Genomic DNA, 24,286 nt, shown 5'->3' with positions numbered 1-24,286 from the left:
TACTGCTAACAATAGAATTAAGTTTCCAATCATTGATTAATTGAAATATTAAATCATCATCATCATCATCATCATAAACAACATCATCATCTAAAAGAAAATCTATCAAATTTATACAAAATTACGTTACTATTCTAAAATTATACGACCTGAAGGTGTACAATAATCTGTACTTAGAAAGGTACATATTGTTTCTTAAACATGCCAGCAAGTATTAACTCTCTCACAACAACTGGTATAAACTGGAAAAGTTGCGCAAATGGCATTAAGCAATCATTACAATCACGTAATTGAATTTCCTTTCATGATTAACGCCAACCGCATAGATTTTGTCATGGCAATAAGTGTTATTACAAAGAATTGGATCTGGATTTGCTTTTTTCCCCTCAAGTGGCACTCCTACATGCCACTGGTAACTTCGGATAACTACGGAAGTACTTCCAAGAATGATTTTTTGTCTATTAAACCGTGTAGATATCAGTCTATGCATCTGACATCCTCTAGTGTTAATAAAGGCTTTTTGTTGTTGTTGATCTACAATTACAAAGGCCTATCTTTAAAGGCATCGACTGTGTTCTTTCCCATCATATTATACACATCCCTGGCGCTTTCGACTCTTTCTAAATTCTGTGATTTGGGGAGGAAGACTGGAGGTTGTTTTTTACGCACCTCAGATCACACACACGTTCACGTCAGCACGATTCAAAGCTTGCACAACTGCATAGCGTAACGAATTAGCAATTCTATTATTTTCCATCGGAGCTGACTACAGCTAGGTTTTGAGAAGGTTGGTTTATACAGAATTCTTCAGAAGCACTGCATGATGCAAATCCTAAACTGTCACGATTTAGAACGAAACCACCGGTTTCTGCCCACCGTTCTATCTGCGGCGAGCGAGCTAAACCGTTCCAAAGCACACAGCTGTTGGGTGTGCGCGACCTCAAAAACTCCCAGTGTCTGCACGCGCATGCTCGTTACAGCCAGGTTAACTTCCACAGAGGGTCTGCCCCCCTTACTTTTCCTGTCGGCGGGCGTGAAGTCGTCAAAACAGACGATGAAACAGGACAAAACGCGTTAACTTAAGGGTGATGTAAAACGGAAACGTGAAGAAATAGCAACGGTGACGTCGCTAACCGTATTCTTATACAGGAAGGAGTTTTAACTTTACTTCAAATACTTGGACATGTCGCGCAAGACTGCGAAACGCGTAGTCGTCCTTCCTTGGCAGTTAACCGACTCAGCCGTTTGATAGAAGTCTTTGTTTTCCACGTAGTGTACTTATTTATATGTGATCTTCCTAGTGATGCAGCAACGGTCATAGTTTAACTATGTCAAAAAAAACTTTCGACGTAAAGAATCATTTCACCGTGGCAGTTACGGCGATTTTAGTTCTCGGTTTTGTTTCATCTTGCAAGGCAGAGACTCCGGATTGCCATGGAGCATATGACCTCTACTTTGTATTGGACAGGTCAGTAGTTCTCTACATTCGCATAATGAAGTACTTTTATTTATTTATTTAATAACGTATTAAATAAGTTATGTAGCTAGGATAGCATTTCTGCGTTGTTACATTATGTTCAGGAGTAGTGGAGTAACAAAAGGTAACGCCGAGTGTTACTTCAGCTTGGAGCAGCTCTGCATCAGTATCTGGCCTCGTCACGTTAACTCATGCAGGCCTGCCAAACAAGCTTTACTTTGCATAGGTATTAGGGCACATATGCCTTAATTTTTTTCATTTTTCACTAATGCCTGTGTTTTTATTTTACAATACTGAGCATAAAGTGTGGTTACAGTCATTTACATGGACTGTGTTAAGTCGTTCTGTAGGCCTCAGGAAGAGGGGTGGCTTATTCTGCTAACAGAAACATCGTTGACCTGTTGTGCTTTTGATCAGCTCGTGGTTTGTGAAGTGGCCTCACTTGAGATTGTTGGCCTAATTTATGACCACCACCCCTGACATCAGGAAAATTACAAGATTAAAGGACAGATTCTATCAGACAAACTTAAACGTCACTTTCCTTAGAGCATCGCCCTGATGGTCTCTATATTTCTGGCATTTAAAGAGCTCCTTTGACATTCCTTATACAGAGTGGGCCTAGAAGTACTATTACCCTCAGCTCTTGAATACGCTCATTGACCTTGGACAGGACAACGGAGAAGGAAATGCATAAAAGATGATTTTCTAACGATCTAACTCTTGTATTTTATGTTCTCAGCACATACAGTGGACTGTAATTATTAGTTCAATTACCTTGTAGCCATTAGATCAAGGACACATTTTACACTCTTTACTTAGGCCTACTTAAGATAGGGCTTACACATTAACCTAGACTCAAAACTGAGATGTCCACTACCGATGTTATTTGATTTGAACTGCTCATATTATGTGTACTGTAAATGTATAGTGTGTTTCTTTTCTTTTATTTATTTACTTACTTAATAATGGATCTTCCCGAGTTGAACTGTACTGACTTTGTAGAATCTTCAACTGTTGAGATTCTAATATCATATTCCTACAATAATGACAGCACCTATTCACAACTGAAAGGCATCTGAATCAGCACACTTACAATAACCACATTGAACACTGCACTCTCAACAGTAATATTCCTTAGGTATACATGTAGTCGCACCAAGCTGTATTGTGGTCCTGTTTTGCTGATTGAGTTTGAATTTTCTCTTTTTCTCTCTCTCTTTTTTTTTAAACAGATCTGGAAGTGTTTCGACTGACTGGATTAAGATCTATGAGTTTGTGGAAAACCTTGTAGACCGATTTGTGAGGTAAAAAGAGTTCTGTCCTTTCCATAATGAGGTTAAGTGGCCAAGCTCGCAAGTTTGTCTACTCTTTACATCATGTATGCTTATACTTGGATAGGCATTACACAATACACATAATTCGGCTCAGCTAACTTCACACATCCGGCTTGGAAAGTATTCTGGATGGGGGGGTGTGTGTGCATGGAATAAACAAAAAAAATGGCCCGATGAATGTTGAACTTATGTAACGTTGACTCAATGTATGTGCCAGTACAGACGGTAGCGACCCAGCCAGAAGAAAGCAGTCTGCTTGAGAAAATAGCAAACGGAGCAGGTGGGAGTGGGTGGCAGGGAGGCTCAGTCTTCTGGGCTGTGAGAATGGCCATTTGCACTGAAACCTTCCAACGCCACACTTATCCCTCACACATAATGGGAGAAGAAGGAGCGAGTGTGCTTTAAGACATGGCGCGCGGGAAGACCAGCGCGGTCTGCTGTTGACTTTGACGCTCTTCTGTTGCGCCATGTGGAATCTGCTGGCCCCCTTCCTGCACTTGCTCTCTCTTGCCATTTCCCGGGCCTTTTGTTCGGCGGCGGACGGACCAGCTGCATCCAACGTTAATTAAATCATGGTTGGAGGAGACCCGATGGAGATCTCCAGTACACTGTAGAGGGCTCAGTGATCCTGCATTGCAAACAGATGTGTGTTCCTAATTCTGAACCCAGTGACACTGCAGAAGAATTCTATCTTTGCAGATCAAACGGTTGGTTAAGTTACAGGATGCTGGCCCACTCTAAAATTTCTTTGTTGCAAAACCTAAATTGCAGAGCGGAAATCGATTTATGGCTTGATTATTTTTTTTTTTATTTATTTATTTTTTTTGTCACTACATTTTGGCTGGCTGGTGCACATTTGGCTGCATTTTTTCCTGACTGTCTCATGTGGGATATGATTGCGGGTTGGATGTGTCGTCTAAGTGTGAAAAAGCAGCACCTCTCCTTATGTTCAGAGTCCTGAGACCTGACTTGCTGGGAGGCCAGGAACCCAACCTGCTTCAGCTTTTGTGACAGAAGGTCGCGCCAAAGACCAACTGCTTGACTGAGATATATTTCAGTCTAATTGATTATCTGTATGCAAGAAGCAAGGAAAGCTACAGTACCAAAACACACAACCAATTTGCATGTTAATTTGCAGGGGTATTTTTGTGGTTCATGTATGCAAGTGTCATCCCTATCTACGGCTTTCGACTTAAGAGAACTATAATACATAAAATGAATAAAGGGGCATTTATTATACTATATTATTGTAGCATTAAGCCATGTGTGGGTTTTGTAAATTCCGTATTCTTAGGTGACAGGTATAAAAATGTAACCAGGGACAGGATGTAGTGCTGTGTATAGGATGAGTCATGCTGAGGGCGACCTGCTTCCTGTATGTATTTTAATTAATCACTTCCTTCCTTCTCACAGCAGGGAATTCTTACAAACAAGTCACATGCTTTATTTGGTGACCATACTGCACATCTTACTCATAGACTAACTCTGTTGTTTACAGGAGACACTCATAGAATCTCAAGCTGTCCTCAAGTGTCGCTTTATAGAAAATGTCTGTCAGCATGCTGTTTTTAGGCCGACTAATTAATAAATCAATCATTTATTAAATGCTACTTAATGTAAGGAAAGTACAATATGCATATCAGTGTCTATCAGTGTATGAGTGTCACTGTATCAGTTTTCAGATCTGAACTGAGGTTTTGTAATCATTGGTCGTGCACATATGACTGGTTGGCCAGTTTATCATCATATCTGACTCGTAGCTAATGTGAGGGTGTGGAATCTGTAGCGACCAGATTTTTAGGCGTGTGATTTAGATGATGTCTATGTACTTGGTGGGCTTTCTTTTTAATTTGAAGTGCTGTACACCAGAGGTTTCCAAAATGGGGGTGAGTGGGTGGTTGGTTAGGGTAGACGTGTACGTCTGTGGCGTACCTGTGCATCAGAGTCGGGGGAGCTCTACAAAAGGGGGTCACTGCAGAGAATCTTTGGGAACCACTGCTGGACACAAAGTTTAGTCTCTGCAAATTAGTAATTGTAATGTTTATTTTCCATTTTAGCCGGAATATGAAGGTCTCCTTCATTGTTTTTTCCTCAAGAGCAGAGATCATTTTGCCATTAACTGGAGACAGGTACAGTACCACTGGTCTTAGTGCTTCCAAAAAAATAATATATATATATATATATATCTCAATATTTTAAAGAACATGTATATTTGTGTGTCTGAAAAAATTACAGTGAAATACACAAGGTACTTAACTATAACTCACCTGGGTTTCATTTTTTATATATATATATATATATATATATATATATATATATATATATATATATATATATATATATATATATATATATATATATATAATGCTAGCAAACTGTTATTACACATTTATTTCAGGTAGTATTTTACAGTACTTTTTGCCTTTTCCTACATGCTACAATCTTTTGTATATTAATTACAGAAGCTTGATACAATCTGGACTGAAGTCACTGAGTGAAGTCAAACCTGCAGGTGAAACATATATGCATGAAGGGATTGTTATGGTAAATGAGTATTTTACTTTCTATGCTAATGAATGCTAGATTAGTATACTGTGCTTTTACCAAATATCTGATGTGTGTAATTGTAGCTGAAGCAGAATAGTGTAACTGTTTGATAAAAGTGGACACAGAGGTTTTATCAAGCGAGCCAGTTGAGTAATCATGGAATCCACCTTGTCTTTGACTGTAGAGGATGTGATTACAGTGCCACGACTCACATTTATCTTATGATTCTCCTGTGATTGATTATAACTTTTTGTTTAAGACAATTTTACTTGATTCATTCAAACTGCATTTGAGTCTGAACACTAATCTCTTGGGCTTTCAAAATAAATCACATTTGTCTGGTTTCACTCCAGGTCCAGATAAGGGATAATCAAGTGTTTATCTTTTTCACAAATTGCCCTCAATGACCCACATTCGACATCCTCGTTCCAAAGTCTGTTGTTTAGAGTGAAGAGGGCCTGCCTACTGCGCCCACTGAGCATGTGTGTTCACACATACTGCATCCCTGTGCCTTTCCATCTGCAGGTAAATCAGCAAATGAAGGCACAACCCCAAAAGTCCTCAAGCATCATCGTCGCCTTGACAGACGGGAAGCTTGGGCCTTATGTGCATGACCTCACTGTGAAAGAGGTGAGTGGCCGTTTTGTATCACTGCTGCGGCTGAACGCTTGGCGACCTGAGCCCAGGTGGTGTGGTTTTAATGAGCATTCGTTTGTTTTTTTGTTTTTGTTTTTTTTTGTAGGCAGACACAGCAAGAAAATATGGGGCTCGAGTGTATTGTGTCGGCATCAAGGACTTTGATAAGGATCAGGTGAATGAACTAGTGCCTTTTCCATGAGGTCTAGCCATGGTTTATTATTCTGGAATAGAATGGATCTGTGTAATGCATGATGATTGTCAACGTTTACATATAAAAGTGCACATCTTGTATTTAAAGAAATGCCCCAACATTTTTACCCAAGTCACAGATCTGGTAGATAAAGGTGGGGCTGAAAAATGCTTGAATGTTCTTGTGGTAGTACTAGCAAAATTTCTACCATGACCAAACCCTATCATGGTTTTCAGTGTTTATTTCAGCATTATCACGGCATTGTTAAATTTAAAAATGTCTGATGCACAATGCCTTCCGTCTTAGATAGGTAAAACAACTCTATAGCATTAGCAGTGCTGTCACCTACTTTCGCTGTGGTTTCACAACTACCAAACACACATTGCATATTGTGCCTGCACAGTCTTGGAGACTTCCTTGCAGAGAGGCTGTAGCACTTGCAAGATCTGTTCTCAAAACAAGCAACAGCAACCGCTAAATACAAACTCATCATAGCCATATCAAAATTATAGATTTGCGAGTTCCAGAAGCTCTCCATTTGACTTTGATGAGACATTTTTGCTGTATACTCTCAGTAAAGTAAAAAAAAAAAAAAAGGTTAATAATGAGCCGTGGGTTTTGCCGAGTACCAGCTTCCTTAAGCAATTGTTGCTCTTCATGTGTGTGAAGTGAAGAAGGACAGAGATACAGGAAAGGAAATTGCCATGCTGTGTGTGTGTGTGTGTGTGTGTGTGTGTATTTACTTCACCTAACTTTGTGTTTTCCAACAGCTGGCTCAAGTAGCTGATACCGAAGCACAAGTGTTCCCAGTCAAAGATGGTTTCCAGGCACTCAAAGGAATTGTTAATTCAGTAAGCCATTCTGTGCATTTTATGTGTTTTATGTAGCTGTAATTAACATTGTCATTTTTAGTTTGAGCCTGTGAAATGGTTAGCAAGATGCAGGGCAAGCAAAATGTAACTTGTCATTAGATTAATGATGGCTGTAATCTCGTCTTCATCAGTGTTGTTTAGTATATTACACACCAGCAAACTGTTTAGGCTCTACCAAAGCCACCAGCTACCATTAGTGAAAATAATCATTACTTACCTAATTACACAATTAATGGGAAAACAGTGATTACTCTTCATAGGCAAAAAGGCATGTAGTTCAATCCCCACCACTATCTAATTTGAGCATGCTGCTTGGGTATCTAGCTAGCTACTGTATGGATGTGCCGACTGTGGATGCATGCTTCAACAAACTGGAGTCAGTCAGTGAGTGATAATAACTCTTCTAGGCCGACTGGCCTTGGCCAGACCAGGAACAACATTTAACAATAGCAAAAAAAAAAAAAGCCTAACACATCCTACCACATTATCTACTCTGGATATTTCCTCCCCAGCAAAATTTCAGATGCCGTTTCCAAAAGAGTTAATACGTGATTTTGGACAAACTCCATAACCCCCTCAGAATGACCTGTGCTCTCTGTCTTGGTGTTAGCACTGAGCAGTAGGGTGTAGCCCCACCCCCCTCTCTGTGGTGCACGTTGTACAGTGTCTCCACAGAGGTCAATTTCACAATTATTTGTCCATCATCCAAAATGCACAATGAACAAGGGAGCATTTTCTCATGACACAGTGAAATATGTTTTGGGCAAATGTGTTTTTGTCCAGAGAAGAGTGAAAATAATATATTTAAAAAGCTTCTATCATCTAATTACTGACTAAGTCTGTTTGGCCAAATGGAGATTCGGGCCTAGCAAAACATAGGCATTCTCCAGTGATTAGTAATCCTGAAGGCTGGGCTAGTTGGCCCCGTGTTGCTCCCTGCTCAGATTTCCAGGATTTGAGATCATCTGTGCAGCTTCGCATCAAGGGCCTATGGTAGATTTGAGAGAGATTTCTGCAAAAATAAAACCGCAAACGAAATGCACCAAAAACCCCCCCCCCCCCCTTTTCATTATATTCAACTCGTCCCAGTTGCTCGAGCAGTTCATGCTTTCTTGCTCTTCCCTCTTCCGCGGTGCTCTGTAATGGTGTATGTGAATATGACCACTACCCAGTTATCATATTGATCGCATTCATCTGTCTCAGTTAAAGTCCCCTGTCGTAAAAGTGAGAAAAGTCTCTTAGAAGGCACTTACAGCCTCAGACACAATAATGTCTTATCATCGGCGTCGGTGCATATTTAGATGCTGTTGCCTTTGAAAACGTTGCCTCATTAAGTGAACAAAAGCAGCTTAATTCCGTCGTCCACATCTAAACCCGTACACCTGTCTGGCGCGGGAAATGTACGCAGCATCCCATGCGATGATGGCGTCACCGCACTACCTTCAGGGAACACACCCAACCCCGACCCCCCCCACCCCAGAACAAGACGATGTTTACTGCCCTCCTGTAACGGTGGCATTGTTTATCATATGTCGTGTTTAATCAATCCCTCTTCGTCAGCCCCAGCACTTCAGCCCGAAGACTCATCTCCAGCGCCGCCAACTCCAGGCGCCATACATTTTCGTTAATATCGCCTTTTTGCTGCTTGTGTATGGAGATTTGCATAGTTTGGCCTCTGCTGGTTTATATGGGTGATGGGAGTGTCGGCCGTAGGCCCACACGGGCCGTTTTATATGATAATGCCAGCCGGGAGGCTTTAATAGAACGGAGGAGGACCGAGAGGCGGCGCATAATTTTCCCATAACGGCCGACGTAGTGCTGTCCAGCGCGCCGCCGGCTGTGACAGCCTTCTCATTGATTCAGATGCGATGCAAAATGCCCATCAGGCATGTTGTGGAGGAAGGAAAAGCACAGTGCAGAATAAATGGTAGCGCATATTTATTGACACTGATGGCAGGACGTCACACTCGCCGTTCTTGCTCCGCAGATCCTCAAGCAGTCGTGCACGGAGATCCTAACGGTGCAGCCGCCCAGCGTCTGCGTGAATGGTGAGCACGTTTGTGTGTGTGTTTGTGTGTGTGTGAGTGAGCGGGAGAGTGACTGCTTTGCTGGGTCGGTGCCCAGGCTTGCTTCTCATTATGTCCTCATCTGCTTTACAAACCACAGAGACCTTTGACATAGTCCTGAGAGGCAACGGGTTCACGCTGGGGAGAGCCAGAGAGGGCGTGCTCTGCAGCTTCATGGTGGACGGCAAAGCCTACAGTGAGTACAGTTGGGCCCAGTCCCCCTCCTCCTCCCTGCACATCTGCACGTATGGCCACGGGCCTGCGTTACTGAGCGGTGCAGAACAGGAAGAATCATAAACAGGATGCACGATTTGGTTTTAACAGTTAACCATACTCATTTCATTTCTTCAAAGTGGTATTTTACTGTTGCATCACAGACACGAGCTGACGTTCGAAGTCTCTGTTTACGTTAAGAGTTTGGGAAAGAGTTATGGCGGTCAGTTATAACCACATCTTCCAAATACGTCTCAGATTTGGCTACTTTGTTTGCTTTTATATGTAACATCTACTGCTGAATAATGCCGTTTATTATGACCGCATGATCATTAGATCTTAGAGGAAGATGGAATGAGTGCATCACAGTCATATTTTTATAAATGCATCCAGACAGGGATCGCATTGCTTCACTTTGGAAACCCTGCACCACACTGGTGACACAGTTTAGTTTCAAACTGCCCAAAACAGACCGCGTCACATTCCTCAACCTTCGTTTCCCAACTGCGGTGCACATGTCGGCAGCCCCAATACACCCCTGCTCTGGGACAAATGGTGGATCGTTGTACATCTGCAACGGAGGTTCTTCTGCAGCTCGTCCAGAGGTGTAGTGTGGTGCTCACCGCTCACACGCTTCCTCTCCCTTTATTTTCCAGATGAGAAGCCAACCACAGTGAGAGACAACTATGTGCTGTGTCCCGCCCCAGTACTGCAATACGCTGGACAGTGAGTGTTCAGAAGGGGGGGGCTGTAGAAGTATGTGTGTGTGTTGTGGGGGCGTGAGCATTAGTTCTTGAGCTGTGTTGTGTTTGTGTCATGGGAGCATCATTCTTAGCTGTTGAGCTCAACCACTCCAGAGCTCTGGAACAAACAAATCATTTTCGTCCATCACACTGCATCTACCATCATAATGCTGTTGAAGGGCCCAAGTTAATATGTTGCAGCAATCATTCTTTTAAGCTGCTGAGAAATGTCCAAATCGCAAGAACCCAAATTCTATTTTTGCTGTGCACTTAAGCACTTTGAGTTAATGCAGAAGAGTCAAGTGTGAGCAGTGGAGAAGGTCACCTCCTAGGAAGGGCACACGGCAGTAGGCCAGGCTTGGCAGAGCTGCTCAGTGCAAGATGACTGGGAAGTGGTGATGCGTTTACTATTTATATTTATTTATACTCTTTAAATTCGCTTTAGTAAGTTTCTAAAGAGTTTTTTTTCCTGTCCCTTAAATAAGAGTGAACAAAAATCCCAGTAATTGATTAAAAGGATGAATTCAGTATTCCCACAAACAAAATGTTCTAAAAGATGACAAATAAAAGGCTGTCCATTACCCCTTCAGGGTTTCATCTTGAAAGTACTGCAAGCAAAACGGTATGCCAGTCGGTGGGAGTGCCATGTTATAAATGCAGCCCTGCAGTTTCCGTGAGCTCATGGTGAGTCTTGTGCCTTCCATGAGCTCATGGTGAGTTTTGTGCCTACAGCGCAGCATGTTTCAACCCCAGTATGCAAACGCTATTGAAAGAGCTTGCTTAATTAAGTCTTGGCTGGCGACTGCAACCCATTAAACAGTTAGCTGCCAAGGGTGCTGGGTAGACACATGTGGCGGAGGGCTTTCAAAAGGATGAGTGCATACGGATGCAGCGATTCCCTTTTTCTTCCGCACTCTTTCAAATGATTCACCATGCCTCTGACAGCTGGCATACCGCGCCACCTGCATGTTGTCTGGGTCCGGGAAGCAAGTCTCTCCGAGACCATGCCACGTCTCTCCGAGACCATGCCATGTCTCTCCTAACCTCTCTCATCCCTGCCTGTTCAGCATGACAGGGCCTACTGTCCGTAGCGACAGCTGCCGCAGTGTCCGGACAAGGCGCATCTGGCAGCTGTCCGGTTACGATGGACTAGCCCCACCCCTCTGTGTGGGCGGGTGGCGAGTTGGCTGGGTGCTATCAGTGCAGTGTCCTTATCTGTGCAAAGGGGATGGGGGGGGTTAGGGTTAGAATCCTCTATAATCATCTGTCTGTGACATTGCTGAAATAGATGAGAGTGCTAAAATAGGTGCCACAAACAAACAAACCCCTCCACTTCCCCTTGGCTCCCCTTTTTTCATTCCAGGTTGGTGGATCAGTATGATTCTGGAACAAAATACTTGTTATTTTGAGTTGTTCATGTTTAACTTTTAAATGAAATACAAATGCAAGAACCTCGGCAACAATAATTACAAGTTCTGACTTTTGTTTTTGCTGTACCTGACTGTGCTTTGTCATAATTCTTTTCAAGAAATATTATCAGTTTGTTGTGAACCTCTCTGCCTGCTTAGACTACTGACATGATGTTCCACTGCATTTTTTGGCTTGCAGAAACTTCCCTGAGGACCATGACGTGTTTCCAGAGCTCAGTCAGTCAGTCTTGTACGTTGCTGTGTTGTAGATTGCCGGGCCCAATTGATGCATAAGTAGCTCATTAATAATTCAAACCATTTATTTTGACACAGTTAAGGAAAGTTTGAAAGCCAATAGTGACACCAGTGTCAGGCAGTCCAGCAGCATCCCATCACTTCCACTCTATATCACTGCATGCTTTCTGACTCAAACCGAACCTAAAGAATTTTCCCTAAGTCTCCTGTGAAGCTTTGAATGGCTATTTCATCATCAAGGGGACCTTTATGTCTACAATCATGGGGGCTTAAGGGACCTTTTATCTCTTCAGCATCTGCCACCCTCATTGTTTCTTTCAGTCTTCTGTGTCCCTCAAAGGGGGTTTGGGTTGGGGTGGGGCGGGGCGTACTGAAAACCTGAGACAGGAGCGCTCTGCGGAAAGTGAATGTGTGGAAGCTCTATCTTTCTGCAGACTCGCTTGCCTGATTCTTATCAGAACGTCGCAACTGTCATGGGCTCCTTGTGGGAAAGGGTAATGCAGATTGCACTTTCGAAGCATGAAATTTGACACAAGCTAGAGTTCTCAGGAAAGCTTTTAAGTAACAAACAGTTTGAATTAAAAAAACAACCTATGGCAGCCCCAGCTGTGCTAGGCATTGGTCCATATGAAAATGCAGATTGGATCACTTGGATGACTAAAGGCAGATTCCTCTAAGTATGTATCTGTGAAGCTTAAAGCTTCTCTTTGGAATTTAGGTCCTATAAACAGAGAAAGACAAAGATGGATGTCCAAAAAGGAAAAAAATGGAAAGATATGTCTACAACGTTTCAGCAATGGACAAATTTGGCACACCCCCCTACCCCCATTCAGTTTCCAGATATCCAGTTTGATTAACAACCAGCCTAACATTTGCATGTATTGACTGTGTCAGCTAAATTAGCCTCTCCGCTCATCCATTCAGGAGACACACCTAGTTAACATGCAGGAAACCTTTTAAAGGGTTCTTGCAAAGCAGTGAACTGGAATACATCCAGAATAAAACCAACCTGTTCAAAAATGGATGTAAATGCCATACCTAGAAATGTTTTTTTATTTTTTTTTTTATTTAATGTTTTTCTTTTAATTGGTATTTTAGTTGTTATATTTGCAATTACTGACAAACAGAGAAAATAAATGTGCAGTCTTCTGAGCTCTAGTGTTCTGAGAGGTAATCTGCTTGGCCGCAGTCTCGCATTTGTAGACCCCATTCAGCAGGAGGACACACAGCTTGCCCGCACCCGCGCACACATCCCCTGCACTGTGCAGTTGCACGTGGACACCATGGGCTGTGCTTTTCACTCACACGCTCGTTTTGGGATGGATCTCAGGCACTCACCGAGTCGATTTCGTGGTCGTGAATTCTCATTAGCCCCATGGTAATTGTCTCCCGCATAATAGACATATGGGAATTACAGTGCCGTTCATCATTAGCGACTTAATTGGGAGTACCTTCCGGCGTTGTCGTGTGCAAAGTGACAGGAATCCCTCCTTCCCCAGCTTTTTAAAAATCAGACCAGACCTGAAACTTTTCCAACCCAAGGTTGTATGTTGCTTCTCTCGCGCAGTTTAGGTAGCCGGTGTTTTTATTTTTAAATGAGCTGTTTAACGTGCCGTGGGCAGCATGGTGGTGCACTGGTTAGCACTTCTGCCCCGCAGCCACAGTGAGCTTCTTTTGGGTCCCGGCCTGGCCGATGGCTCTGTGGGGTTTGAACATTTATGCCTGTGTCGGTTTCCACCAGATGCTCCAGGTTCCTCCCACATTCCAAAGGCTCATGTGTTCCACTGATTGGTGTATCTATATTGGCCTGGTGTGAGTGGGTGTGTATGTTTGTGTGTACCATACGATGGATTGGCACTTTGTCTAGGGCTGGTGAACCTGAATTGAGTTAAGTGGTGTAGAAGATGAAGATAAATAAATGAATGTCTAACATGTCTTATCTGCTCTTTATTACCATGTAATTACATTGTATCCCAGTGTACTGTCTTTCTTTAGGGGTGGGGATGTGACTGGCTAGAGCTGTTCCACAGTAACGTACATGACCTCTGCGTCTGCTTTGCATTCCCACAGGAAAATGGAGGTCCTCATCAGCTTGAACGGTGGCACGTCCTACATCACGAGTCCGTTCACCATCACCGCCTCCAGTTGTGTAAGTTCAAAATTGGCCACCCCCAGCCAAACCCCGCCTACAGAGCACTTTCAATGTCCAAAGACCCATGTGACCTGCTGCCTTTTGCACAGTCGGACGGCAAGGCGGTGGTCATTGTGTTCCTGGTGCTGCTGCTGCTCCTCGCCCTGGCTGCCATGTGGTGGTTCTGGCCTCTCTGCTGCACCGTGGTGAGTGTCGGGCCGCCTCTGTGGACATGACCTTCCACCCTCCACCGTATCTCCCACCAAACATGAGAACCACGCTTTCCCCGCCCAAGTCTTTTTAGTTTGTTTTTTTTTTCTCCTTTACATGCAATCTTCTCATTTATCAAGGGCTGTCCCATTGTCTCCCTCACTGGTCCTTTTAGCTGCTCGTTGTTTTGAAGTGAGATATGGGAACTGGTTGTTTTCCTGCAGGAAGTATTGCAGCACAAGGCAGCCTGTTTTAGCAAGACGAGAGGTTGAACATGGTATGTTTTCTGCGCACTTCTCACACAAACATGAGGCAACAGTTCAGCTGTTTATAGTCAAGTGGGGGAAGTGGAAGTAAAACAGCGAACAAATCTTCACCACATCCTTTGATGAAGTCATGAGGTCATCCTTTGATGAGGTCATGTTTCTGTGTAGCGTGGTTTCCTCCCCCCCTCCCATGCAACTTGAGCTTTATTCAAATGGGCTGCTTTCAGGTATATCTCATGCAATACACAGAAACTCCTCAAAAAGTGTATTCACACAAACCCAAATCGGCAACACTTCAGAGGCTTAGCCAGGGAGCTATAGGCCTATGCAGATGGTGCTTTAAAAAAAAAGAAAAAAAAAAAAAAAAAGAAAGGAGGCTTGCTTCTGGAAGCCAGCGAGTGGAGCTGCAGCAATAACCATTGCCGCCCACCCCAACCAATAGTCCACCCCACCTCTCTCAGAGAACCTGGTGGGAGCACGTCCAGGATGAGATGGAAGCATATTTTGGAAAACCAACAAAGGCATTAAAATGTAAACCCCCTGCAGCGAGTGGGGAAGAGGCCCTGCTCATCTTGGTGGAGGAGCTGCCGCCCGCCGTCATCAGGGACCTCCGGCAGAGGAGGAGGGCCATGTGTGCTTTGTTAATATTTAAACTCTGGCATGCCAGGTTTTTCAGCAAGCACGTATACTCGGAAGCTGACCCCCCCCCCCCCCCCCCCCCACACACACACACACACACACACACTTTTGTTGGGGATGCTCAGTACTGCCCAGATTAGAGGTCAGTAATGAATGTCATGAGTTAGACTTGATTTTGGGATTCTGATTGATTCAGTCATGTCCTAATATTTGCATTCCAGCCCAGTGAAGTCTTTGTAAAGGCAACCTTTTTAAAAAAGTGGAGAGCACAGGAAATGTGGTTATTTTGGGGTTTTTTTTTGCTGTCAATGTAGGAGCTGTGTTATGCAGCTCTGTTTATTTAGAAATGTCTCTGTAATGTGGGGCCTCTTGGATTATTAAATTGATGTTTTCACACAAATGGGTTAATTTCATGTTAATGGAAGTGCATTGTTTTAATTTGCAAATATGCTACCTGCTATTTAGCTGTGATCACTTTAAGCCAAGAAACAGCTTGACACAACATGGTGTGCAGAGGGGAGAAACAGCAGACTATAACCTCCAATTGGACAATTATCCCAAAGCCATATGGGGAGTTTGCCCAGGCTGCCTCTGATTGGTCGATTTATTTATTTATTATTATTTTTTCTCCCAGTGGTGATTCTTAGCTGCTCAGGTGACTGTCAGATGGCTAAATACTGCGTGGCTTTGTATTTAATTGTGGCGCTACTTTATTATCCTGAACGGTGTTTCTGAAGGTTCGTATCTGTGCCACATCTGTCCGTCAGGTAGTTTGAAGACCTAACAGCCCAGCGTGTCATTTGTATAATGTCTTATTTACCTCATAATATGTCAGGGAAACATACATCTGCTGATTAATTACTCAGTAAAGGTTCTCCCTAAAATATGTTAATTATTGCTACGCAGGCCCCCACTGACAGGTGTTCCTGGATATGCCAACAGTCATTTATGAGTCAAAGAGCAATTAATTAACTCTAATTGATCATTTTCCATTATTATAATGGCAACAGTGGTGTAATGGTATCTGTGTGTTTTTAATGTGAATGAAACAGCTGTTCAAACTATATGTGATGGTTATGAAGCATTTTGCTAAGACGAGTGATTTGACAAAGCCTGCTGTATGCTGCGCAGTGGAAAAATGGTCGGTACAAGCTCAAAGGCTGATGGTCCGAGTCTACCCCCGCCCAAGCGCAGCCATTCGGCTGTAAGAAGTCCACCTCTCCAACGCTTTCTTGCACGTCAGCATAGCTGTCCAATGTTATGGCACAGGAGCAGTGCTGGACTTTGGGTGCATCGCATCTGCTGAGAGCACCCTTGCCAAGTATCCACTACTATCAGCCCTAGAGTGGGCTCATACACTCAGCCCTAGAGTGGGCTCGTACCGTGCACTGGGCTCATACCAAAAAAACGGGTTTTATCATGACAGATGCACCACTATGATACGATTGCTGCATAAGCCCCCACCCCCCCACCCCTTCATCCTGACAGGATGTGCATGTGCGCACACATGCGCTTCTTTCCTTCCACCGGGGAGGGGTGAAGCGCTCCCCTTCCAGACGGGGGCTGGAGCACAGCCCGAGCCTCCCTTCCGCATATCAGCGGAGCTAATTAACTCCTTAGGACTTTATGATTGGGGGGATTGCTCTGGGAGCGCTGAACCTCGTCCAATTAATTAAGAGATAAACGGGCAGCCACGCTCACCCCCAAAGACTCTTCTGTCAACAAGTCGATTTCGAGCTTTTCTTTATTTCGCACCAGGGGCCTGCCATGTTGGTTTACAAGCAGAGCCCTATAATCAACTGTACGCTGAGGTGCCATGCTCCAGTTGTTGAGCAGTAAATCTGGTCTTTGGAGACTGCACCAGGAAACCAAGAACAGCAGTTCCGCTGCATGCCGAACATATTCATTAGCCGTGATGGTTGATTTCTTCATTTCTGGCTGTGTCCAACATGAGAAAATAATTGAGTAAATGTTTGTTTGTTTTTTTCTTTTACACCAGGTCATTAAAGATCCACCCCGTGAAAGGCCTCCTCCCCCACCTTCTGTGAGTACAAGTACCATTTTCTTCTGTTTATGCACGTGATGCAAATGTGTGAAATGGAGGTGAGTTGACTTCATTGTGTTGTCAAGTGTGTATTGTGTGACGGATGCTAAACTTCTCGATTTGCAGACACCCCCAGAGGACCCTCTGCCCAAGAAGAAATGGCCAACCGTGGATGCGTCTTATTATGGAGGAAGAGGAGCGGGCGGGATCAAACGCATGGAGGTCAAAACTCAAACTCTCCTATGCGCTCAAACACTCAAACGCACTCAGATCGCTGTAGTCTATTCTAGTGCTTTAATTTAATAGGTTTTGACTATGTTGGTAGTGCCAAATATTATCATGCCTACTTTCGGTGGGATCCCGGAGTTATCCCTCAGAGAGTCAAGTGTCTGCACGTTTAGAAGGTCATGGGCGTGCACTTGTGTCAGGAAGAGAAAGGGGCTGTCGTTAGCCTGCCATGTCCCGTGAACAAGTCTTGTCGCCCTGACCACCGCCCTCTGAGGCAGCGGGCTCCCTCCAGCTCGCTGATCGTTCAGCCGCTGCCGACGTCCACGGAGGGGGAGGGAGGAACAGCGGCTCTGCACCAAACCTCAGGGAAACCTCGCCTCCGAATTTTCCCAGGAGCCCCGTGATGGAGCATGAGCTGCAACAGTCCCCCAACCCCACCCCCTGCTCAGAGCTTTTATTGACCCAGACAGCCAAATCTCCATTTCTAAGGCTTCCTCTGTGGACGTGCAGAGAGGTGCTCCTAAGATCAACCTGTCCTCTTTCTTTCCGCTTAAAGCCCACGCTGACAAGCAGCTAGGGAGACCTGCGGCAAGAGGGATGTTTTATTCATTGACAGTTTTCACCTCCTCCTCCTTCTTCATCTTCTTCTTCTTCTTCTTCTAAGCCCTCTCCAACCGACCCAGGGTAGCCACAGCTGATGCAGAGAAGCTGTTCTGCATCATAGCAGTTTAACCCTCGGCCCGAAGCGTGGCGCGCGAATTAAACCTCCATCCTCGGTTACGTGTGGCAGGGTTTGCCAAGGCCGACGCATGCGGTGAATCTGCATTAAAGGCGTCAGGGTGGTGAGGGCAAAGCAGCCAAAAGCTGCCATGCGGAGGGGGATGCGTGGTCACCGTGGCCATTTAGCGAAATGCTGGTTATTCGGGTGAGGCAGCAAACCCCTTCCCCCTCCCCCAAACAAATAAGAGAACTCACTCATCCTGATGTCTAGGTGCGCTGGGGAGAGAAAGGCTCCACGGAGGAGGGCGCCAGGCTGGAGAAGGCCAAGAACGCCGTAGTGTCGGTGCCTGAGGAGGTGGAGGAGTCCATGATCAGAAATCCCGCCGCGCCAGCCCCCACCTACCACCACCCCGAGACAAAATGGTACACTCCGATCAAGGTGAGATGCTGGCCTACACCATGGTGCATTTCAGTGGCCTCTGTGGACCTCAAACCCACATGCTCTATACGAGTGCACTCAGTAAATTGGCAAACTGTTCCTGGGCTTTGCAGGGCCGCCTCGATGCGCTGTGGGCCCTGCTGCGCAGACAGTATGATCGTGTTTCCCTCATGCGGCCAACGGCGGCAGACAAGGTAGGCCACGGAAACCCGGCAAGGTCGAGCTACAAGTATGATCAGAAGAGAATCTTGGTAGTAGAACTGTAGTTCTGAAGTTTTGGGACAAGCAGAGAGTAGGGTTTTTTTTTGTGGGGGGGGTTTTGGTTTGTTTTTTGTGGGGGGGTTTAAGGCCACAGGAACCACAGGAAATTTTGTGTGTGTGTGTGTGTGTGTGTGTGTGTGGGTGTGTGTGCGCGCGCGCGCGTGCGTGCGCGTGTGTCTTTGTGCATGTACCGCAGCACACCAGACAGCTGCCAGCAGTCAGAGCTGGATGTGACAGCCACAGCCATATATGGCAGACTGTTGTACTGTAGTCAGCTGAATGGCATAAACAAACCTAGACCTGCGGCCGCCATGGCCACCGCTCAACTTGGGAACAGAGCGCCCTGTCCTGTCCCTTTTCCGAACCACTTACTCGATATGCCACTTATCAGTGAGCCGTGTCCTTTGACAGCTGGGCTGTGTGAGAATTTATCTTAATACAGGAAGGTCAGCCTGCTACAGGAGGGAGGTATGAAGAAATCTGTCCTTGACATTCATCCAGTGTGGATACGTTTCCTTTTACTCTCCATTATAAGCGGGTTGGGGGTGGTGGTGGTGTAAGACTTGTTTCTTGTTTCACATGTACATAGTGCAGTCTTTCAGACTGGCTGTCCTCAGTTTCGGAGTGAAACTGTCACTGGGAAACTGCTGATAGCTAGGACTGTTGCGTAGGGCTGTACTCTGTACTCGGAATATTTCAGACACAGACAGCCTTGGTAAAGTTCCAGTAAAGGTCATTCAGTGCTGAGCTATGAGCCTTGCCAAAGCATTCTCTCTGGACACGGGACTGCTCAGTAGTAATTTTGTGTTTATTTTTTTTGTTTTTGTTTTTTTTTCTTGCTCAATCTTGCATACTGAATTTAAAATTCCCCCTCTGTCCGCTCCTGTTGGTTTCTACCCCTCTTCCTGTCCTGTCCCATGGGACAGGATGCGCTTTCTCTGTTGTTCCTGCAAACGTTAGTCCTTTGCGTCCCGCAAGTCCCCGGGGATTCCTGTCCAAATATCACCCTCCATCATCCCTGTTAACTGTTTTTGTAATTGTCGGTGATATTCCAGTCATGCTCGAGCCACATGTTCTGCAAGGCTGAGATGATTTTTTTTCCCCCTCAAAACAAAGTAATGAAAATGCAGTAACTCTGAGGGGAGGGTGTGCGCGGGGTAGTGGGTGGCGAGGGACCACAGCCATTGAAAGACTCCGAGCAGGTCTCTGGCGCTCTTTAGTCAGACCACAGCTCAAGTGCGCCAACTTCCAAGCTCTCGATCAGGTGCGCGGGGCCCAGGCACCAGCTATCAAAGCCTGAGGAGCCCCTCGTCAGAGCCAGGGCGGGCCTATGTGCGCTCTGCCGGAGAGAGCTCGGGGCTTTGATGGCCGACAGCAACCCCCCAGGGTCATGAATTTTTCAGCGACGGATTGCGGGGTTACAAGGACACGTTCAGGTGTAAGGAAGCAGGTTGTCGCAGACATCTGTTCAGCTCCCAGACCCTGGGGTATCCCCCCTCCCCCCCTCATAGCGCCTCTGCACCCACAGCACACCCCCCCCCCCTCCCCTCGACTCCGCCTGCAGCCAGACTGCTGGATTGTCAGCAGATGTAGGTTTTTTCGAGGCAGCCCAAACCCTTTCTGGTCTCACATTTACTGCCCGAGGGGCTTCAACACCAAAGGTAAGCGCGCGGGGGTGGACACAGCTGCACTGCCGAGCTCGCCTCAGGCACAAATAAAGAGATCTGATGCGGTCTGACTCTGTTGTCGGGGGAGACCGGGGAGCTGGAGAGGCACTTCAGAGCCAACTTAGCGGCACAACATCTGCCGTCAAGTTTTCCTAGAAAAAGCGGCGGGGACGAGCAGGTAGGGGGAAGTGGGGGGGCGTGGCGCGGCGGTGAGGCCCGGCCCTATCACGGGCAGGGAGCGCCTTCTGAGCATCCGCACCACCGCCTCTGCCCACACCCAACTACCCTCCTCACCGGGGCCCCGCTGTCGATTTACAAAGCAGCAGCCCGCGAAAAAAAACAAAAAACACACACACACACACACACACACACACACTAACAAGCCCCTTTATAAATGATACATTAACATAAATTAACCCCGCCGATCTGCTGCGCCGCAGCAAAGTCAAGACACACAAAGTCAAGAGGGTGGCTAATTTTAGGCTGCATGTGCGTGCTAGCGCGCGTGCATGCAGCGTGTTGGCACAGTCACGTTTGAGCTTCTCGTTGGGTATGGAGACCGGTACTGTGTGAGGTACTGTGGACAGAGCATGGAGATAATACCAAAAATGTCTGTAGAAATGTTTGGGTTGTTTTCTTATTCAAAGAAGGAGCTCAGCAGGTTATCACAAATGAGGAAATGAAGCTTCTGCTTCCCCTCTTTACTTGCGCAGACATATATAGTTCCTTGGTTCATGTTGTGCAGATGAAAAGGGAGTAAATGAATGCATTCATTGGACAGAGCGCCCCGCCCCACCCCAAAACAACATTCTGCCCTTGTGCAAGACAAATAACGTCACTTTAGCATTGCCTCCGCATATATTAAACCCCATTAAAGTCAGTCCCTGTAGAACGCATGCCGTATTAATTCACGATGGCTGCTAGCTTCCTAAGGAAGTGCCACAACAAGGTGGAGTGCATTTTTAAACAGCGGGACCTCCGGCCAGGGACAAACGTAATCGCGTGGGCTGTGAGGCCTCGTTCTCCCGTGGCAGTGGGCGGGGGCAAACCTCTGAGTGGCGGCGTCTTAATTTAACAGCCGCCGGTCACGTAAACAGCACGGAGGGAACGTTTTAATTAAGCAGCAGGCAGCACGACAGGGCCCCACTCTTGAGGAATGCCGTCGGAGGAGGGGGTGGACTGGAAGGGTTGGGGGGGGGGGGGAGGTGGAGACACCGAGGGAGGCAGCGCTGGCACAGGGAAAGAGCAGTTGGGCGGAGGAGGGTGGTGAAGTGGGAGAGGGAGAGATTAAGATGCTGGGCTGGCAGGCCGAGTCCCTCGGGTCGTCGACACACACGGCCAGATTTAGCTGTGGCAGCCTCCGAGAGCCTGGATCCGGCCCGGCCGCTCGGCAACGACACCGGAGCCTGGGCCAAATGAACCCGAGGACTTGGGGCCCTTAATGAACCAGCCGGAATGCTACGGACTGGTGCCGGCTGAGGCAGCGAGGAGCGGTCTCACGAGCGGAGCCGGGTTGCTTCTGCTCGTGGTTCTGCCGCCGCACGCGCACCCACACACTCCGCTGCCTCTACAGCCTCTGAGCCGTATCACGGTTGCACAGTGGTGTGTGCGTGCATGCGTGCCGGGGTGCGTGCGTGCCGGCGTGCGGGCAAGCTTGCATTATACGTATTAATTAGTGCTCCTCTGGTCTGTCTGCGCTGACTGAGGAGCTTAACAAAGCCGCTCAATTTTTTTTTTCTGCATTGCATTTAATGTCTCATTATAATCTTTGTCATGCAGATGAATTTCAGTGTACTGATCAGTGTAGCGATTAAACTGGACAATGCATTAGACATTTACAATAAAAATAACAAGTGATGAAAACAAGCTCTAATTGTTGGAATGGTCGGAAAGTGAATAACTGAGTATGTTAATGGGGAATCATTTGAGGCCACAGTGCTTGGTGTCTAGCTGTATTAAATGTGAATGCTCAGTGATGAACTGAAAGCCTTCATCTACGTGTTCATCAAAAAAAAATAAAAATCTGGCCAATGGTATGAAGTTGAACTGCACCCTAGATCAGAGAGCATGGCATTTCTAATTAACAGGGTAATTGGAATTAAACCGGAGCATCACAAGTAATGAAGGACTCCAACCAGAAGAAAGCCAACCTAGCCCCACATGCGAGGCGAACTAGAACCGGCCAGCAGAGAGCAAGCGTGATCCCGGGCGTTCGACTCTGTCCCGTCACCCGTGCCCCTGCTCCAAGTCGCTCTCCTGGCTCTCGGCTCTGTCTGACCGACTGGTATGGGGACGCCAGTATGGGTGAACCGTCAAGGGTGCGCAGGGGGTGAGCTTAGTGGGGACAATAGGTGCACGCCTGCCCTCTCCCTCTCCCCGACCCCTCATTAGTGCCGCCGCTCCGCCTAACAAGCGGCGCGTCGGAGGCTGACAGCTCCATTCAGACGCCACGGCCCCCGAGGAGTGACAGCTTTTAACAGCAGTGGAGTCTTGCTGATTTCATGAAATGGCCTCTTGCTCTTTTAACCAGATTAGATCTAAACCCCCAACCCTCGCCCCCCACACACCTCCTTTTTCTTCCCTCCAAATATTTTGGTACACGAACTGCGGAAAAGTAGGGCAGATGTCCGCGCGGCTCGTCGCAAATTCGATAATGTCTGCCGCGTTAAGCCGGGAGGCTCTTTGAGCAGCCCAGCCTGCTGGTAACAGGATTAGGCGGGGGGACCCGAGTGAGCACGCACCCCTTCCGGACGGGCGGTGCCGAAAGGAAGGCATCGCCAATGGAGCCAAATGGAGGAGGAGGCGGTGGAGCGTGTCGGGATGCGCTCGGCCTGGCGTGGAGGGTTTAACGCATGAGGCAGGACCGCCACCTTCGCCTCGCATGCGTCCAGCAGTAGGGACCTGGAGCTTCTGCGTTGTCATGACGTGGAGGCTTCCAGTTTCCATGTGCTTTAGAAAACTTTACTCCTGTCAGTCTGGTATGTTGAAAGACGTTTAGGTGTTTTTGTTGTTGGCATGTCATCTCTTCGTGGTTCTGTAGTACTTTTCAACTTCTTCAGAAATCCTGTTTCATTCCTGCAAGTGTTGGCCTGCTCAATGCTGATGTTCTGCCCCTTTAGATCAAGTGTATTAGCCACATTAGGGTTTCAGTTGTGTTAGTGGCCATGTGCTCTGACATTCCACCATCAGTCATGTGGGCTGGTACCTGCACACTTGAGCAGGCTTTTGTGCGTGTGCGTGTGTGTGTGTTTTGCGGGGGGTCCTACTGGCCACCACCATAGCCATGTCACTGTCTGCACCATCTCCTCTACACCTATTAAAATCAAAAAGCCTTTCACATAGAGAGCAGGGGGATCTCGGCTGTAATTAACTTGCATTATTGTAAATGTCAGCTTTTTCCAAGAGCCGCTTTGTCGTATGGATTTCTGTCTCACTATGTGACAGACCTACATGGAAATCACAAGGGAATTAGTAATGTATTATAATGCGCCTCTTCACTCGTCTGATTGATGTGAATGTTTAAATTGATGAAACAGTATCGTAGGGTTCTCTTTTAAATGTGTGTAGCGACATATATCATTTTGTGATGTTCTATTTGGATTTCCATATGGATTTCCATCTCATTTGTTTACATAGTGTATACTGTATGCATCTTGTTTTATACTGGGATATTTAATATTTTTGTTCAATAGTGGTGGCAATAGTTGGCATTAGTTCAGCAATTGGCTACATTGTAGAAAATATGACAATACTAACAGTAAATGCACTTTTTGATTTACGTTTGTTGTAAATTCATCATGTTCTTTAGTAATGATAAATGCTACACAGATTAAATAATGTATAATTACTTGGTAAGTTAGCATTGTTGAAACTATAGGTATGTAAAATTGTCAATTACAGTAGATGCATTTGACAAAGAGCTTTACTCCTTACAGT

At 46.0% G+C, this 24,286-nt stretch overlaps 1 protein-coding gene across 1 annotated transcript in view; it reads left to right on the top strand.

Moving 5' to 3' along the window:
- The first annotated feature begins 990 nt into the window (after positions 1 to 990).
- Positions 991 to 24,286, top strand: part of antxr2a (ANTXR cell adhesion molecule 2a) — a 38,732-nt gene continuing 15,436 nt past the window's right edge. The window contains exons 1-16 of the mRNA XM_027029094.2: positions 991 to 1,468; positions 2,710 to 2,781; positions 4,869 to 4,940; positions 5,274 to 5,355; positions 5,884 to 5,988; positions 6,101 to 6,169; positions 6,958 to 7,038; positions 9,047 to 9,107; positions 9,226 to 9,321; positions 9,995 to 10,064; positions 13,816 to 13,894; positions 13,987 to 14,082; positions 16,991 to 17,035; positions 17,162 to 17,257; positions 18,255 to 18,422; positions 18,536 to 18,616. Coding sequence (XP_026884895.2) covers positions 1,329 to 1,468; positions 2,710 to 2,781; positions 4,869 to 4,940; positions 5,274 to 5,355; positions 5,884 to 5,988; positions 6,101 to 6,169; positions 6,958 to 7,038; positions 9,047 to 9,107; positions 9,226 to 9,321; positions 9,995 to 10,064; positions 13,816 to 13,894; positions 13,987 to 14,082; positions 16,991 to 17,035; positions 17,162 to 17,257; positions 18,255 to 18,422; positions 18,536 to 18,616 — 1,413 coding nt within the window. The 5' untranslated portion in view covers positions 991 to 1,328. The remainder of the gene's footprint in view (positions 1,469 to 2,709; positions 2,782 to 4,868; positions 4,941 to 5,273; positions 5,356 to 5,883; positions 5,989 to 6,100; positions 6,170 to 6,957; positions 7,039 to 9,046; positions 9,108 to 9,225; positions 9,322 to 9,994; positions 10,065 to 13,815; positions 13,895 to 13,986; positions 14,083 to 16,990; positions 17,036 to 17,161; positions 17,258 to 18,254; positions 18,423 to 18,535; positions 18,617 to 24,286) is intronic.

The sequence above is a fragment of the Electrophorus electricus genome, chromosome 9 (assembly GCF_013358815.1).
Source record: "Electrophorus electricus isolate fEleEle1 chromosome 9, fEleEle1.pri, whole genome shotgun sequence".
NCBI lineage: Eukaryota > Metazoa > Chordata > Actinopteri > Gymnotiformes > Gymnotidae > Electrophorus > Electrophorus electricus.
This window is presented reverse-complemented; position numbering and strand designations above follow the sequence as displayed.